Here is a 14082-nt window from a genome sequence, read left to right on the forward strand (position 1 = left end):
ATGCTCTCCAGGCAGAGCTGTGACATCTGGGTGACTCTCATGGCATCAGTTTTAGCTCACACCAATGAGCGCTGTGCCTCTGTAGGAGCTGCAGGATTGGCTCTGTATCTCCTATCTGCCTAAAATCAAAGCTGTGGCTCTTAAGGACAGCGTTTCAGCAAGCAATCGCCGTATTAAAATGTCAAGAAAATCCCAGACCCACACAACACATTTAAACGTTGGTTTAAGTTAAAGTCTTCAGGCACATCTTGATTCAAAATTGGGTTTGGTTTTTTTTTTTTTTTCTGTGTGTTTCAGGATTCATTTCTATCACTTAATGCCATTCTGCTCGGAGGCCCCAGCAGATAACTCATCTCCTGCAGTCAAAAGACACGGGACATCCAAGGCCAGGCTGGACGGGGCTGTGAGCAACCTGGTCTAGAGGGAGGTGTCCCTGCCTATAGCACGGGGTTGGAACTACATGATCTTAAAGGTCCCTTCCAACCCAACCCATTCTATGATTCTGTGATTTTTCTGTAACTCAGTTCAGATATATGCTGAGGTTCTTATATATAATTAATATGTTTCCTTAGGTTTCTCATTTTCTCTTAGGCTTTATCTATTGGTCTTGTTAAATCCACTTTGACCACTTCAGTAGTAGCAGATGATCCTCCTCGGAGACCAGCCAAGAAAATCTGTGGTCTGGGTACACTGCTTGAGCTGTCACGCTTTGTTTGGGTGCTGACATCTTTGGGCAGGTACACTTGGGTGGAGTTCTCCCTTCTCAGATGGCTGAGATCGGTCTGCATGGCATGAGTTAATTTGCGACGCAAATTGGCCTAAAGACACAAAAAGAATCAAATTAAGCAAAACTATGTTGGAACATTTTAGCGCTGCTGTTATACGTAGGCATTACATGTTCTGCATTTGTAACACCTGTGGGCATCACAGGTCCGTAACACTGCGCATTTCAGTCTACTCAAAATTGACTGGAACGAACTCTCGAGACTAATAGAACGTGTGAGCAGCACTGTGTGCAGCCTGCACAATTTTAAGTTAGCCTCTTGCTGGTTTTGCGTTCTCTTTGGTAACTGTGCCTCATGTGATGAGGTTTGGTGGTTGGTATCACAGATTATCAAACAAAAAGGAAAAAAAAGACTTCTTTCAAGACGTTACTTGCTAGCTCCTTGGCAAGAGGCAAAAGATAATGTTATTTATCTGATGCAGTGGTTGGCAACCCTGCCCACGGCAGGGCGGTTGGGACTAGATGATCTGTAAGGTCCCCTCCAACCTAAGCCATCCTATGATTCCATAATTTTATGATTATGATGGCAATAAGAAAGCCACGTTCAATCATAGCAACTGCTGTAGATACAATGATGAAACCTCTTCTTATGAAGTGCTGAAATTACAAAATCAGCGGTTAACGCTCCTTCTTCTATGTCAGCAATGGCGTATAACACTGTAAATCATGTGATGTTATCACTGAAATACAGCAAATACAGTCTCACGTTGTGGGATTCAGACCCTGACATAAGTAAGGGGTGAGGAAGTTCCCACAGTCCAGTCCTGTTGGTGGAGCCTGAAGTCAAAGACAGCAGCGGCTGGAGGGTGACTAAGCTGGCCTGGAGTTTGGTCTTCTCATCAGGAACACATATACCCTCCAAAACTCCACTAGGCTAGATCTCCTGTGACTGCAAAGGAAGTTGAAGCACCTAGATGTAGGCAATCTACAGCCAAATCTTATGTCTTCTAAGAAAGTAATATTTTAATACTTCAAGTTTTCTGGCTAGATGCTGATACTAAACCACCCTTAGTACTTTGTCTCTCGACAGGTCAAACCAATGAGCTACAAATTGGCTTGTAAGCTCTTCATGTTCAACTATTAGAAAACTCTGACCCTGGAGGTGTTCAAGGAATGTTTGGATGTTGTGTTGAGGGACGTGGTTTAGTGAGAACCATTGGTGATGGGTGAATGGTTGGACTGGGTGATCCTGTGGGTCTTTTCCAACCTTTGTGATTCTATGATTCTATGATTGCATATGCTAAAGATAAATCGCTGAACACATCTTAACATCTACACACTGACAGTAATGAAATACAAACCAATTTTATAGCTTTTCTTCTCAGTTCCCACTCATTCCATTCATAGGATTTCACAATAGTTGGAGGCAAGATATGAGTATCAGTTTGAGAACCACTGTCACATTTTGTGGTTGGTTTCATCAGAAGTTTGTCTGCACTTCTTAACTGGATGGAAGAAAAAAACAAGCAAGTCATTCATGAGAAGAATACAGGCGTTTAAGTAAGATAGCAGATAGAAACCTGCAAACCTGGACATTGCAAGTAGATAATGATTTTTACATTCAACAATATTTTTGATCCTCTGAGTCCACTAAAGAGAAAAGAAACCATGATCAGGAACTGTGTGGATGTGGCACTGAGGAACACGGTTAGTGGGCATGGTGGGGGTGGGCTGATGGTTGTTCTAGGTGGTCTTAGAGGTCTTTTACAACCTTAATGATTCTGTGATTCTCCACCAGAGGTGGGATATAAACCTTATTTTTCTCACCAAGGGTCAGTTCAAGACTATGTTCTTTGCATTGCTAGGGATTTCGAATTCATGATGCAACGCAGAGAAAGTTTAACACACCCAATCCAGCCTTTGGGTTTCACACGGTCGAACTGTCACATTCATTATTAGCAAGTCCCTTTTCATTGTGTAATATGTTCCACAGTTTCTGTCCCAGATATCACTACATCCTCAACCAACACCTACAAATCAACTTCTGAGCTAAAGCTCTAGTTAATACGGTATCTGGCATATCTTCAATTGCATTTACTTTCTGTTCCTTTAAGCTAATTTTGCAAAAATGAGGAAAAGAAACATCAAACACAAGATTTTCCTTGGCTAAGGATGAACACTTCTTTTTACCACTACCATAATGCTTCAGCTCCACACATTCTCCTGGTTAGAGACAAGGTGAGAATGTTAAGGGAAGATGTTTCTTATCTACACTCTGAAGATCTGGAAGAGATGGACCAACAGGCATACTGTGTGATAGGCAGATTATTCTTCTGAGTATCACCTGTTCTTTTTATGTTCTAGAAAGAACAGACCTACCAGCAATCCAGCAGTTGTTCAGCAAAAGGCATGGGCAATGCGTACCCTCATATGTGGAGCAAGGTATCCAAACTGATGATGAAGGTCGAGCAGCTGAATTAGCTCTGCGTGTTCTTTTGCTCTTTCTACATTCAGTTCAATGAACTTATCTGGATCTTGAGCAAAAATATATGCAGATTCTTTGGAACTGAAAACATAACATCTGTCCTTGTGCTTCAAAATTCCAATGGCAGGATTTCCTAAAGACAAACAAAACCAAAACACTGTGATATATGATCCAAAAGGTATTTTTAATCAAGGTCATACGTTTCCCTCAAGTCAGCAGTCCCTTTATACCAAGGCGCCTAACACTGAAATTAAGTGAAGAAGCAGAAGCAGCCAAGAAGCTGGACAGTGAAGTAAAAGAGGAAATTAAATGTCAATCACAGCCAAATAACTTATCAAAGAAAACACAAATTGAGCTCAGATACAGTGAATGGCTCTGTTTTGGCTGTTGTTGTCTAGGAAGGCCTAGAATCACCTCAGACGGTGCTCTGAAGATATTAAATGGCAGTACTAGGTGGCAATCAAAAAAAGCGTGAAAGACGGCAGGAATTATTCGGATACAGAAGGGGAGAAAAAAAAGATAAAAGCCTACATTTCCTATACTACATTTTGTTCCAATTCATTAAAAAAATAAAAATTAAGTGAAGTGAGCTGGGAGTGATCCGAAGTTTGGAGTACTTTCCACAGAGGAAGTGCTAAAGAAAGAAGCCTCCTCAGCACCGAGAACAAGCAACTAGTGAGAAATAACATGAAATGAGATTATAATACCTGTAGAATATTAGATATAAAATCACTACTTGCTAATTTTCCTAATAGAGAAATAAACTTTGATGAAATTACCAAGCTGGAGCTTAAAACCTTCTCTAAAAGAGGTACTTTTCATACTACGCACAATTATCACTGTAGGACTTAACAACAATAAGAATATCTCATGGCAAACTATAAATGGATTCAAAAAGCAATTAGAGAAATAAAAAATCTCTGCCAAGGATTATTTAACAGGAAGGTGCAGACACAACATTTATCTGAAGGAATCCCATAACCACTGACAACTGAAACAGGGAAGAATATAATGAAAGAAGGACTGTTTCTACTTAATTACCCATGATCTTCAAGTGTTTGCCACTGACCACATCCAGCAATCAGATACAAGGCTGGAGAGACCTTCAGGCCAACCCAGGACAGCTGTTCTCACATGCAGCACTAAGTAAGTGTTAATATATCCACACCACCATTAAATTATGTATTTGTTAACACTGCCAAGAAATTGCCATATTTTCCTCTCAGTCTCCTGTGGGTTTAAAACAGTCTATAGGGATAGGTTCTATGAAACACAGGGAGACAGAAAATACAAACTGATGGAGTAGCTGAAATGAGACTTGCTTTCAAGACAAGTGACCTTAGACCAGACCAAATAAAATCCAACCATTAGCTGACCACTAAGTGCCATATTGCATTCTTGTCAGAGAAGCCTTTTGGTACTTTGTATCTACTGTTTGAATAAATATCCACTGTTTAAGGCATGGAGGTGTGTGTTTGCAACAAAGAGAAACAGTATTCTGTATCTGACAATTTTCCATCCACTGGTTGAAAACACATTAACAACAATAAACGAACCTGCATTGAGCTGCAATATAGGTTACATAGAAGCACAAATAGCAAAGAGGAACCATTAATCCGTCTCATCTTGGCTTTGCTTCTGCTCGCTTGTGCCTAACATCCCTTGAAGCCTTCCCAGCTTCTGTTTTGGGCATTTTATCTGGATATTTCTTGAAGAATATTACTTTAATGGGGGAAATAATCTAGGAGTGAAAATTACATACATGAAAATGCAGAACTCCAGCTTTGACAGAAGAGGACGCTTCCAGAATATGTCTTCCCATTTTCCCTAGTACTTGTGTACATATAAAGTAAGGAGAACATCTAACTACAGTGCATACCTGGAAGGGTGAGGCCTTTTACACCAATTGCATGTGCACAGAAACCATGGTACTGGATTAACAATTCATCAAAATTAGTGGTAGTCTCTGGAAAAAGCCATTCCTGGTTCTTGAAGTCAGAAACGTTCACTCTTGTCCCTAAGAAATGGTTTAACAAGGGAAGGATTTCAGTAGCAAGATATGTGATGTTTAAAATACAATAAAGCTACAGGCTGAGCTGATTACTATTGTCTTCACAGTGGGATCCGCAGTGCCAAGATCCCGAAATCCCAAAATTTCAGCACTACCTTAAAAGATGTCCTAAAGAATCAGTCGTGAAGGACTGAAAAATCAGCACTGAGGGATCCTGCTTCAAAAGCATTGGTTTTATTTGGAAACAGAACTGCAAAAGGAAGGTAATATTAAGTACTCCTATTTTGTTTTCACCCACTCACAAACGACTCTTCTCCTTGAGTGTAACTTGGTTTATTAGGAGTATCACCTTAAAAAAAAATTAATTTTGGCAAAAAACAAACAAACAAACAATCAAAAAACCAAAACCCACCACCACCACAATAATCTTGAGAAACGAAGGAAAACAAAATGGTAATAACTTTCAGTACCCATGGTTTCTCTTATCCTCTCCTTATCAGTTTTCACAGTCACTCCTTCCAGAAGAGATGTTAGCAGTTCCTCAGGAAAAAGCTGTGACTGGCTTTCCAAGAACTGCTGCAGACAGTTAGTCATATTTGTGAGGAAGCTTAGCAGCAGTATCTCATCCTGAAACCTGGACCATAGGTTAAAAGCTGCAACAAAAAGAGGCTAGGAAGAAAAAAAAAAGAAAACTATCTGAAATCCAGAATCATTTTATGTCTGCAACACAACCCAGATGTCGTGCACAACAATCCACGATATGAACAAAGCTGGCTTGATCTACAAGCCATTCAGTACCCAGAAACTCTGGGGGAAGCCCAGGGCTTTGAAAATGGAACCGCCACCTCAGTGTCCAAGCATCTGTGTATGGCCACAGGCCAGAATGATATTTTTCTAGTGGTTGGCAACCTTGTACATAGCAGGGGGGTTGAAACTAGATTATCATGATGGTCCTTTTCAACCCAGGCATTCTATGATTCTATGATTCACTCTAAAGTCTTTTCCAAACAGATTACTCCAAGACCATACCCGGAACTGAGAGCTTCATTGACACTGCAGATTTGTAGCTGCAGTGAAATGAGCTGTACAGGAATAAGAAGAACCAGATAAACCACACCAACTGAACTACCAAATGAAATAACCTCCCAGCTCCTATCTTCAAAGGACCTGTCTTTGTCATTCTGGTTCCAGAGTGACTGAGTACCACAGTGGCCAAGCTATGGTGTGTGTCAGACGAGTGGTGTGCAAGCCTCCTCAGATGAGTATGACATTCCAAACAAAACTGGAAGCTGCCATTCCCAGCAGCAATTCTGACACCCACGTGTACTCACATATAGAAGCCATTCAGCTTGGAGTATAAATATTTACGTTAATTATGTGTTTGGTAACATCTAAACATGCAGCGTTTATGAGAAAACTTTCAACCAATCCTAGATGGATGCTAACACCATTGCATTTCATGCATGTTACCAGCATTACTACATGAATGGCCAAAAGAGTTGGGTCTGGAATCTGTCAGCATCACAGCACGGTGAGAATGTTAAGGTTACAAAACTGGAAGAAACGGAAGGAAAGGAAGCAAGGATCAAAACCATTCTTTCTATAACAAACTAGAATAAAAAGAATATTCATAAAATCTACTGTCTTCTGAAATAAAGGCTTACTACAAATATAGCCCTTATGCTATAATTTTAAGTGGCAGAACATCCTGCTTCTCCACATTCCCTCAGGATTCAGCTTCTCAGCAACCAGCCAAACGCAACAAAATCTGTTTCGTAACAAGGAAATCTCCATCTGCAAACATCTGAAATCAAATCACATTACATATCCCGTCTTCAGCAGAGGAGAAGAAACAACTAACCAACTTGAAGAGAAGAAATCTAGGAAGCAGCCAGGAGGAGACACATTCAGAGGAGAAGGGTAATGTGCATTCAGAAAGGTTAAACTCGGGTTGGTGAACTGAATCTTCACAGACTTCTTCTGTCACCAGGGAAGGGACATGCTTTTCCAGAAGAAGTTACAGAGCCTAAACTGGGCTTCCTCCTCTCACCCACCCAAGGAAAGACTACTCATCTCTTCCCTCTCTTTACCGCTGTGTTAAAGCATGTATCACACACTTAAGTCTTGTGAAGATACAGGAGAAAAACTGATTTGAGCGACTCGATGAGCAGCATAAACGTTCTCCAAATGAGAACATCTGGATTGTAAAATCACAAGCATACATTCAGTGCCAGATCACACTCCTTCCACAAGTTTTCTTGTGCTCAGAGTAGGCACAGGATGCATGGTATTCCTTCTTCTCCCTTCCACGTTAGACTTTATCTTGCTTTCTAATTATTCATTCTGAAGGATGAAATATTGAAACAACATAGGAAAATACTGCTGTAATTCTAGAAATACTGACAAATGACTCGAGACGCTTACAGTAAAATAGTATTTCATTCCTTCCCCCCATTTCGTACCTTGCTCTCCTTTTACCTTGAGATCAAGTCCCATACTTCAGCTGCCCGTCCAAAAATCACAGAGTGCTGTTACAATTGAGAGGAAATAATGCAGCCTTTTTCTTAAACTGAGCAAAACCACTCCTGCAGAGTATTTTGTAATGCTTTCATAATTTTTTAATAAAGCCAAATAGGTTTTCCTTTCAAAATACTTACAAAAGCTTCTTTGGTATCTACGGACACCTTATTCTGAACGGTGCTTTTTAACTTCTCCATTGTTGCTGCAAACTCCACATTGATCTTTTCAATTTCTTGCCCACTTGTAATTGTGTCAGACTGGAAAAAGAATGTCCTTCAGGTAAGAAGTAAGATAGTAAAAACAAACAAAATAAAATAGTAACAAAAAATTATTAAAAGAAATATTTTAAGCTTTATGACATACAGAATAGGCTAATAGAAAAAAAAAAAACCAGCAGTTTTTAAAAGGCAAATAAAACTATATTCATAAGTGTAACAAGTTCCGGGAATTTACATTGTTCTTAAGACCTTGGATGACTCCACACATGTTGGGGATGTCCACAGCCTAAAACTGAGATGATGTATGAACTGAACTGAAAAGCAGAACTTTTCTGCCATTTTTCTGTTGGGATATAGCTTTTAGTAGAAGAAAATCTTCTTCCACATCCTCCTCAGGTAATTTCAGGCTGTCCGGCTTTTCTTACTAGGTATTTGATGGCAGAATCCCACTTTCTCCAGTCATCTGTGCAGTGTCTGAGCAGACTGAGTCTCAGTATGCCAATACGGCGAATGTCCAACATTTTCAGCCCTTTGGTGATAAGATGAAACCTCCTCCCCAGCAACGGAAACCTCCAGAAATGAAATGGAATCACAGTCACACTGCAACAAACCATTAATTCACATTGCCTTTTACCTGACAGCCTCAAAAGCCAGCATGTTTGGTACTGAGCTCAGCATGACAGATTATGTAGGTTCTCATATACTGAGAAACATCTGATCTTGATTATTTCCGATTTCTTTCATTTTGATTTTTTCCAGTCCTGTTCAAGAAGGTAACCTGGATACCTTCTACCTGCAATAAAACCCTGCAGGATACAAGAAGATGGTATCTCACCAGAAGGATGCAAAGGAAGGCCTCATGCTGCCTCATACTGAACAGTGCTTCTTTCAGTTTTAAAGAGCTAAGCTGCCCGTATCTGTTCTGGTCTTCATGCATGGATTCCAACAGAGCGGTGTAACGGTGGGCTCGCACACGGCAAGCGTTAAGATGGTCTTCAATAGATTGTGTGGCTGATGGGACGGCTTCGTTCAGAATGGCTGGCACTGTTTATACAGAACACATACAAGATATGATATTCAAGCACATATAGAGTGCTTGAAAACATGAGCAAGTGGTTACAGTGCAGTTTTAGAGCCAAGCAGTATTCCATTTAAATACTGAGCTCTATCTTTCCATTCCCAAAAGTTTGTGTACTAGATTCACCCACTGTGTGTTACAGTACAGTTGGAATTACAGGTGTAAGGTGTATACAGGCAAAATACAACAGTCGAGGACTGTGAGGAGTCTTGCTTTACAGTACATGCACTGCAGTAGTGCACACTGACAGGTTTCCTCATTTGTAAAACACCAATAATAAAGGTAACTCTTGCCCTGCTCCAAATACACCCTTTCAAAAATTCCAAGATGCTTATCGATGTTTTTTACACATGAAACAAGTAGACAGCTTCAAAATGCAAAAGGGAACATGTTAAGAATCTGAAGAAGTTTATTTACCTAATTATTTACCTAATTTACCTAATTTTACCTAATTAAATTTACCTAATTTTACCTAATTTACCTAAATTGTCAGAATACAGATAATGCCCAAGCAACTTTCAACAGTTCTCATTACACTGACTCAACAGAAAAATTTAATTGGATCAACAGTGCCCTTTCAAGATCTTAATTAACTGCTTTTTAAGGCAAACGTTACACATTTAATTCACTTAATGGCAAGAGAGCAAGTTTTCCTGAGGTAAATTAATGCATGAAGGCAATATGTGTAATCCTTGAGGCATTGGTTGTCCAGAGAGGCGGCGGATGCCCCGACCCTGGAGACTTTCAAGGTCAGGCTGGAGCAGGCTCTGGGCAACCTGATCTAGCTGTGCACGTCCCTGTTCGTTGCAGGGGAGATGACCTTTAAAGGTCCCTTCCAACTCTAAAGAGTCTATGATTCTAAACCACTCAGGATTCTCTCTTATCAACAGAGTAGTAGCCTGCATGGAAACCTATAATCAAATACTAAATTTGTTTTTTTTTCCTTCAGCTTTACAGAACCTGGGTCAAAGCTGCTTATCTAGAGAGACAGGGTATAACTGGAGCCACTCTGGTGAAGGAGGTCAGGAACTGACAACCCAAATGCAGTTGTATACTTACAGTCATCGATGCCTTTTCCTCCTTTCCCACATTCCTTGTTGTACAACCGAATTCCTGTGACTAGCATGGTAAGATTTTTTAGCTGTTGCTCTTTATCCTTCTTACTGAGTGATAGGAAAGAAACTAGAGCTGTCTGGGGGAATATACTCTGCAAGGCAGCTGGAAGGTGAGAGAATAGGGAAAAAAGTGATTAAACGTGCAAAAATATCCTCTCCTGAACAACAGCTACAGGAAGCAGAAATTCATGGCAAGTGTATACATCAAAGCTGAGCAGTGACAGTTTGGGCAGTACGCAGTCTGTATCAACAAAAAGGTGAAATTTTATTCTTCAACAAGAGAAGTCCAATTGCACAAGAGAGCATTTACGGACCTATTACCTCCCTGACAACCTCAATGTCTGTTGGGGATCCCAGGCCAGAGCTCAGCAGCACGTAGCTAACAATCATTTGATACACATTCTTCATTTCCTCTTGCATGCGGGGACGACTATCCGTGATGTCCCTGAGCAGAGGAGCCAACCTGGCCTCCAGAACACGACGATGCTCTCTGAGTAACTCAGCTAAAAAAGAAGGACAGTTAGAAAGCGCCGCCTGTACTCTTTGGAATTTGACTTACGCAGATAGGGCAATTCATAACCACAGCCAATTTAAGGTTTCTGAAGCAGTGATATGTGAAAGACATGTTCAAGGTATCCTACTCTCCTATTTAACTGCAGTGAAGTTAAATATTAGCAAAATTAGCAAGATTAGCATCAGTAGAGGCCAGATGATTCAGGGTAACTTAAAGCAGCAACTCTGCCTTACCAGACTCCATGAGTGCAGTAGGACACCTAACACACACTCACACACACACACACACATGTTATACACACCTGAAGTTACATGACCAAATCTGAACATTACACAGGACCTCACAAGTTGTTTTATTGGACTTACTGAGGTTACTGCATCTAGAAGACTTTGAAACATCTTCCTAGTTTTGCTTATTTTTGTTTTTACTACATGCTAAGAAGAAAATACTCCCATGACAGTCCCCATCTCCTGGAAACATTTACTTTTTGTCTTCTCTTGTTTCATTTTCTGTGTCCCAGCCAACCCTCACTGTCCCACTGAGATAAGAAGTTCATTACAGCAGAGACATTCTTTCCATCTCACTTTTCTTCCACTTCCACACTCCCTTGCTGAGACCATATCAAGTTACCACTGATGAGACCAAAGCAAACTTGGTTAAAACCACAGTTGTTGAAGCTTGTTCATAGCTCTCAATTATGGATATTGATAGACCATCAGTTTCTCTTCCAGATACACCAATGAATTTCCATGTAGTGGTTCTCTATCAGATACACAGGGCAGCCTGAGCTTTGCTTGCTGAAACACCTCACTCCTATATGGTACATTTCTCCAGGGCTTGTTATTTTGCTTTAGCATCAGCATTCATTTAAGAAGGAATCATTATTAGCCCTACAGGGAGAGATGACAGTCTGAAGGCAGAATGAACTGCTTCTACTAAAATATTTATTATAGTGAAATTACCTCTGTTTGCATAGTTCAAATCAAAGTAAACTTGCATCTTAATTGTGCTCAGGGATGGGTTTGTTGTGTCAAGCAGTCTGGAAACACAGAGCTAAGAAGAGAAATAGAGAAGTGAGCTCTTTTGAATTAGTTGGGAAACTCCTCAACTGCTTACGATTGTGTGACAGGTTTCGAGACACTGCAGAGCAGTTTCCTCCATTCCCTAGACACACAACAAATTCTATTTATTAACCTGAGTGAACACATAATCTTCAGCTACAGAGCTGTGGTAACAAACTGTCATTAGAGTTCCAAAAATGTTTGTATCAAAATAAAATGGCATGATAGTTACCGCATACAATGATACAGTCTCAGCAAAGTACTGACACTCACCATCCTGTCAGCATTACCTGGATAAGATTTTGCACATCCTTTTTTGTAAGGATTTGATCCACATCAAAGTCATTTTTTGGATCTAGGACAACAGCTTTCACCTAGAAATGGCCAAAAGAAAGCTTTTAATTTACATTGCAGCATCTACTCCTTGCAAATAACCTCTTCAGTTGTGAAAAATCTCCACTGCAGTCAATGTTTCTTTATCTTTGAGAGGAAATAACTAAAACTGAGTCTTTTAACCTTTATTTTGGTTCTCCTTGTGATTTATCAAGAGTTCATGTTCCTGTCATTGCTATTCTTTGCCACAAGCCAGACTTGGGGCCCACGGCCTTTTCAGGGCCTCATGTTCACATGTAGAGTTTCAGAGGAATGAAAATGCTTTTCCATGTTTCTAAGGCCCCATACTGAGTATTACCCACTAGCCCTTTAGGACTCCTGGGCAGCCCAAAACAGAGCCGTTACCAGCTCGGGTCACTCCTGGGCTGCAGCTATTCCAGCGTTGGCACCCTGACGTGATGTTGATGGTTTGGGCTGGTAGGGACCTTTAAGATCATGTAGTTCCAACCCCCTGCTATAGGCAGGGACACCTCCCTCTAGACCAGGTTGCTCACAGCCCCTGATTATTGTCCGTACTTCACGTTGGTGACTGAAGGAGAACTCTTTGCCTCAGGTAAAACTGGAGATGGCGCACCAAGGAAGCCGTGCCAGCAGCTGGGAATGGCTCTTACCATGAAAGCTACCACTGTTTCGGAGACGGGGTGCCCTTGGGCGGCACACTGCTGCCCCGCTTGGCGGATGATGTGCCTTATGATCCCTTCGGACGGATCCCACGACATTCTGGGCCAACGCCACCCTGGTGGCCCGAGGAAGAAAAACGAAAGCCGGTTAGAAGAACGTCACCGGCCTTTTGCTCCATACACTCCTCCTCTGGCGGCTGACTCTAACCCACCCGCCTCCTCGAGCCGTTCTTGGGGTCACATCCCATTCCCCTCTTCCCCCGCGCCCACTTCACCTCACCTCACCCGGCCCGACCCAGTGGCGGCAACCGGCGAGCGCGGGCTGGAGGCGGGCGCGGCCCCGCCTGTTGCCATGGCGACCGAACCGCTCGGGGGCGGCGCGCGTGTAACGGGCAGCGCGTGCGCGTTGGCAGCTACAACACGCGGCGGTGTGCGTGTCCTTCTGTGGGACGGCACCTACGCGTGCGTGCTACCCGTGGGTGTGGGGGTTCACTCTGGGAGCATAACGAATGGGGTTTCTTAGTGCGTCGTCTGCGTTCCTGTTTCAGAAACCTAGCCCCTCGGATTTAGTATGAGGTTGCTCCAAAAGTATTGCCTTCTATTTGCTTTCATGGAAACTACAGCAGGTACGACGAGCGCAAGAACGCTGTTTGATGGAGCAAGTTCTCAGCTGCAAAACAGTATTTTTCAACACGGTCACCACCATTAGCTGTGCATTTTCACCGGCGATGAACAGAAACCTGCATGCCGCTCTCATAAACATCTGCACCAGCAGAGGTGACCCACTGGTGCTGTCGCAGCTGCTTCAACACACCACCTGCCGCCTCACTGTGCTCACAGCCACTGCTTGGCCTCCATAACATCTGCCCCTGATGTCATGCGCCAACGTAATAAAACAGGAGGTATTACTTTCGGAGCGGCCCCGTGGTAACAGCGAGACCTTTACCAAGAGAGATAGCAAATCCACAGGAGTGCTTCTCCATGCATAGCAGAATGAGGAGCCTTTGTGGCCCTTCCTCACCCACACATCTCAGGGTGCTGGAGTCCCCTCAGCCAAGTGCCCAGCCCACAGTGGCCATGGGCAGCAAACGTCCTCCCTTGGGGGCTGGCACTCAGCAGCCTCAGTCTGCCCCAGGGCCTGGTGGCTGGAGTGCATTTGGGATGCTTCTGGAGCACTCTTTCTTCTTTAATTTCACCCAGAGGGAAGGAAGAGGAAGGCAATTACACATTTGCTGAGTAAAAATGTGGTTTCAGGGGAAGTTCACATCCTTTGTTAGACCACAAAAGGTTACCTTGTTAGTGACCCACCTGAGGTCCCAAGGTTGCATGTTCAAAGTAGCTGG

At 42.2% G+C, this 14082-nt stretch overlaps 1 protein-coding gene across 3 annotated transcripts; it reads right to left on the bottom strand.

The window, feature by feature from the left end:
• Nucleotides 1-222: 222 nt before the first annotated feature.
• Nucleotides 223-13069, bottom strand: CFAP206 (cilia and flagella associated protein 206). Of its 3 annotated transcripts, none has more exons than XM_004940393.5 (13): nt 13020-13069; nt 12731-12855; nt 12017-12100; nt 11628-11718; nt 10466-10654; nt 10096-10254; nt 8794-9002; nt 7878-7997; nt 5691-5889; nt 5089-5226; nt 3149-3342; nt 2086-2229; nt 223-818 (listed from the first exon to the last, which is right to left on the bottom strand). In XM_004940393.5, exons 2-13 carry the CDS (start codon nt 12836-12838, stop codon nt 588-590), a joined length of 1866 nt encoding a protein of 621 aa, XP_004940450.2. In that variant the 5' UTR covers nt 12839-12855; nt 13020-13069; the 3' UTR covers nt 223-587. The 3 variants fall into 3 exon arrangements, with proteins under 3 accessions (XP_004940450.2, XP_046795750.1, XP_040553801.1); XM_046939794.1 differs by having other exon boundaries at nt 12952-13069; XM_040697867.2 differs by lacking the exon at nt 223-818 and having other exon boundaries at nt 2094-2229; nt 3104-3342.
• Between the last annotated feature and the right edge of the window lie 1013 nt (nt 13070-14082).

This window comes from Gallus gallus, chromosome 3 (genome assembly GCF_016699485.2).
Source record: "Gallus gallus isolate bGalGal1 chromosome 3, bGalGal1.mat.broiler.GRCg7b, whole genome shotgun sequence".
NCBI lineage: Eukaryota > Metazoa > Chordata > Aves > Galliformes > Phasianidae > Gallus > Gallus gallus.

Bases quoted from the DNA above. Each gene is read 5' to 3' on its own strand.
- CFAP206 (XM_004940393.5), bottom strand. From the start codon at position 12,838: ATGTCGTGGGATCCGTCCGAAGGGATCATAAGGCACATCATCCGCCAA. The intron at 10,655-11,627 runs GTAATTTCACTA...CTTCTTTTTTAG, and splicing joins TTTGAACTATGCAAACAGAG to CTGAGTTACTCAGAGAGCAT. The intron at 819-2,085 runs GTTTGTATTTCA...TTGTGTCTTTAG, and splicing joins GAAGAAAAGCTATAAAATTG to GCCAATTTGCGTCGCAAATT.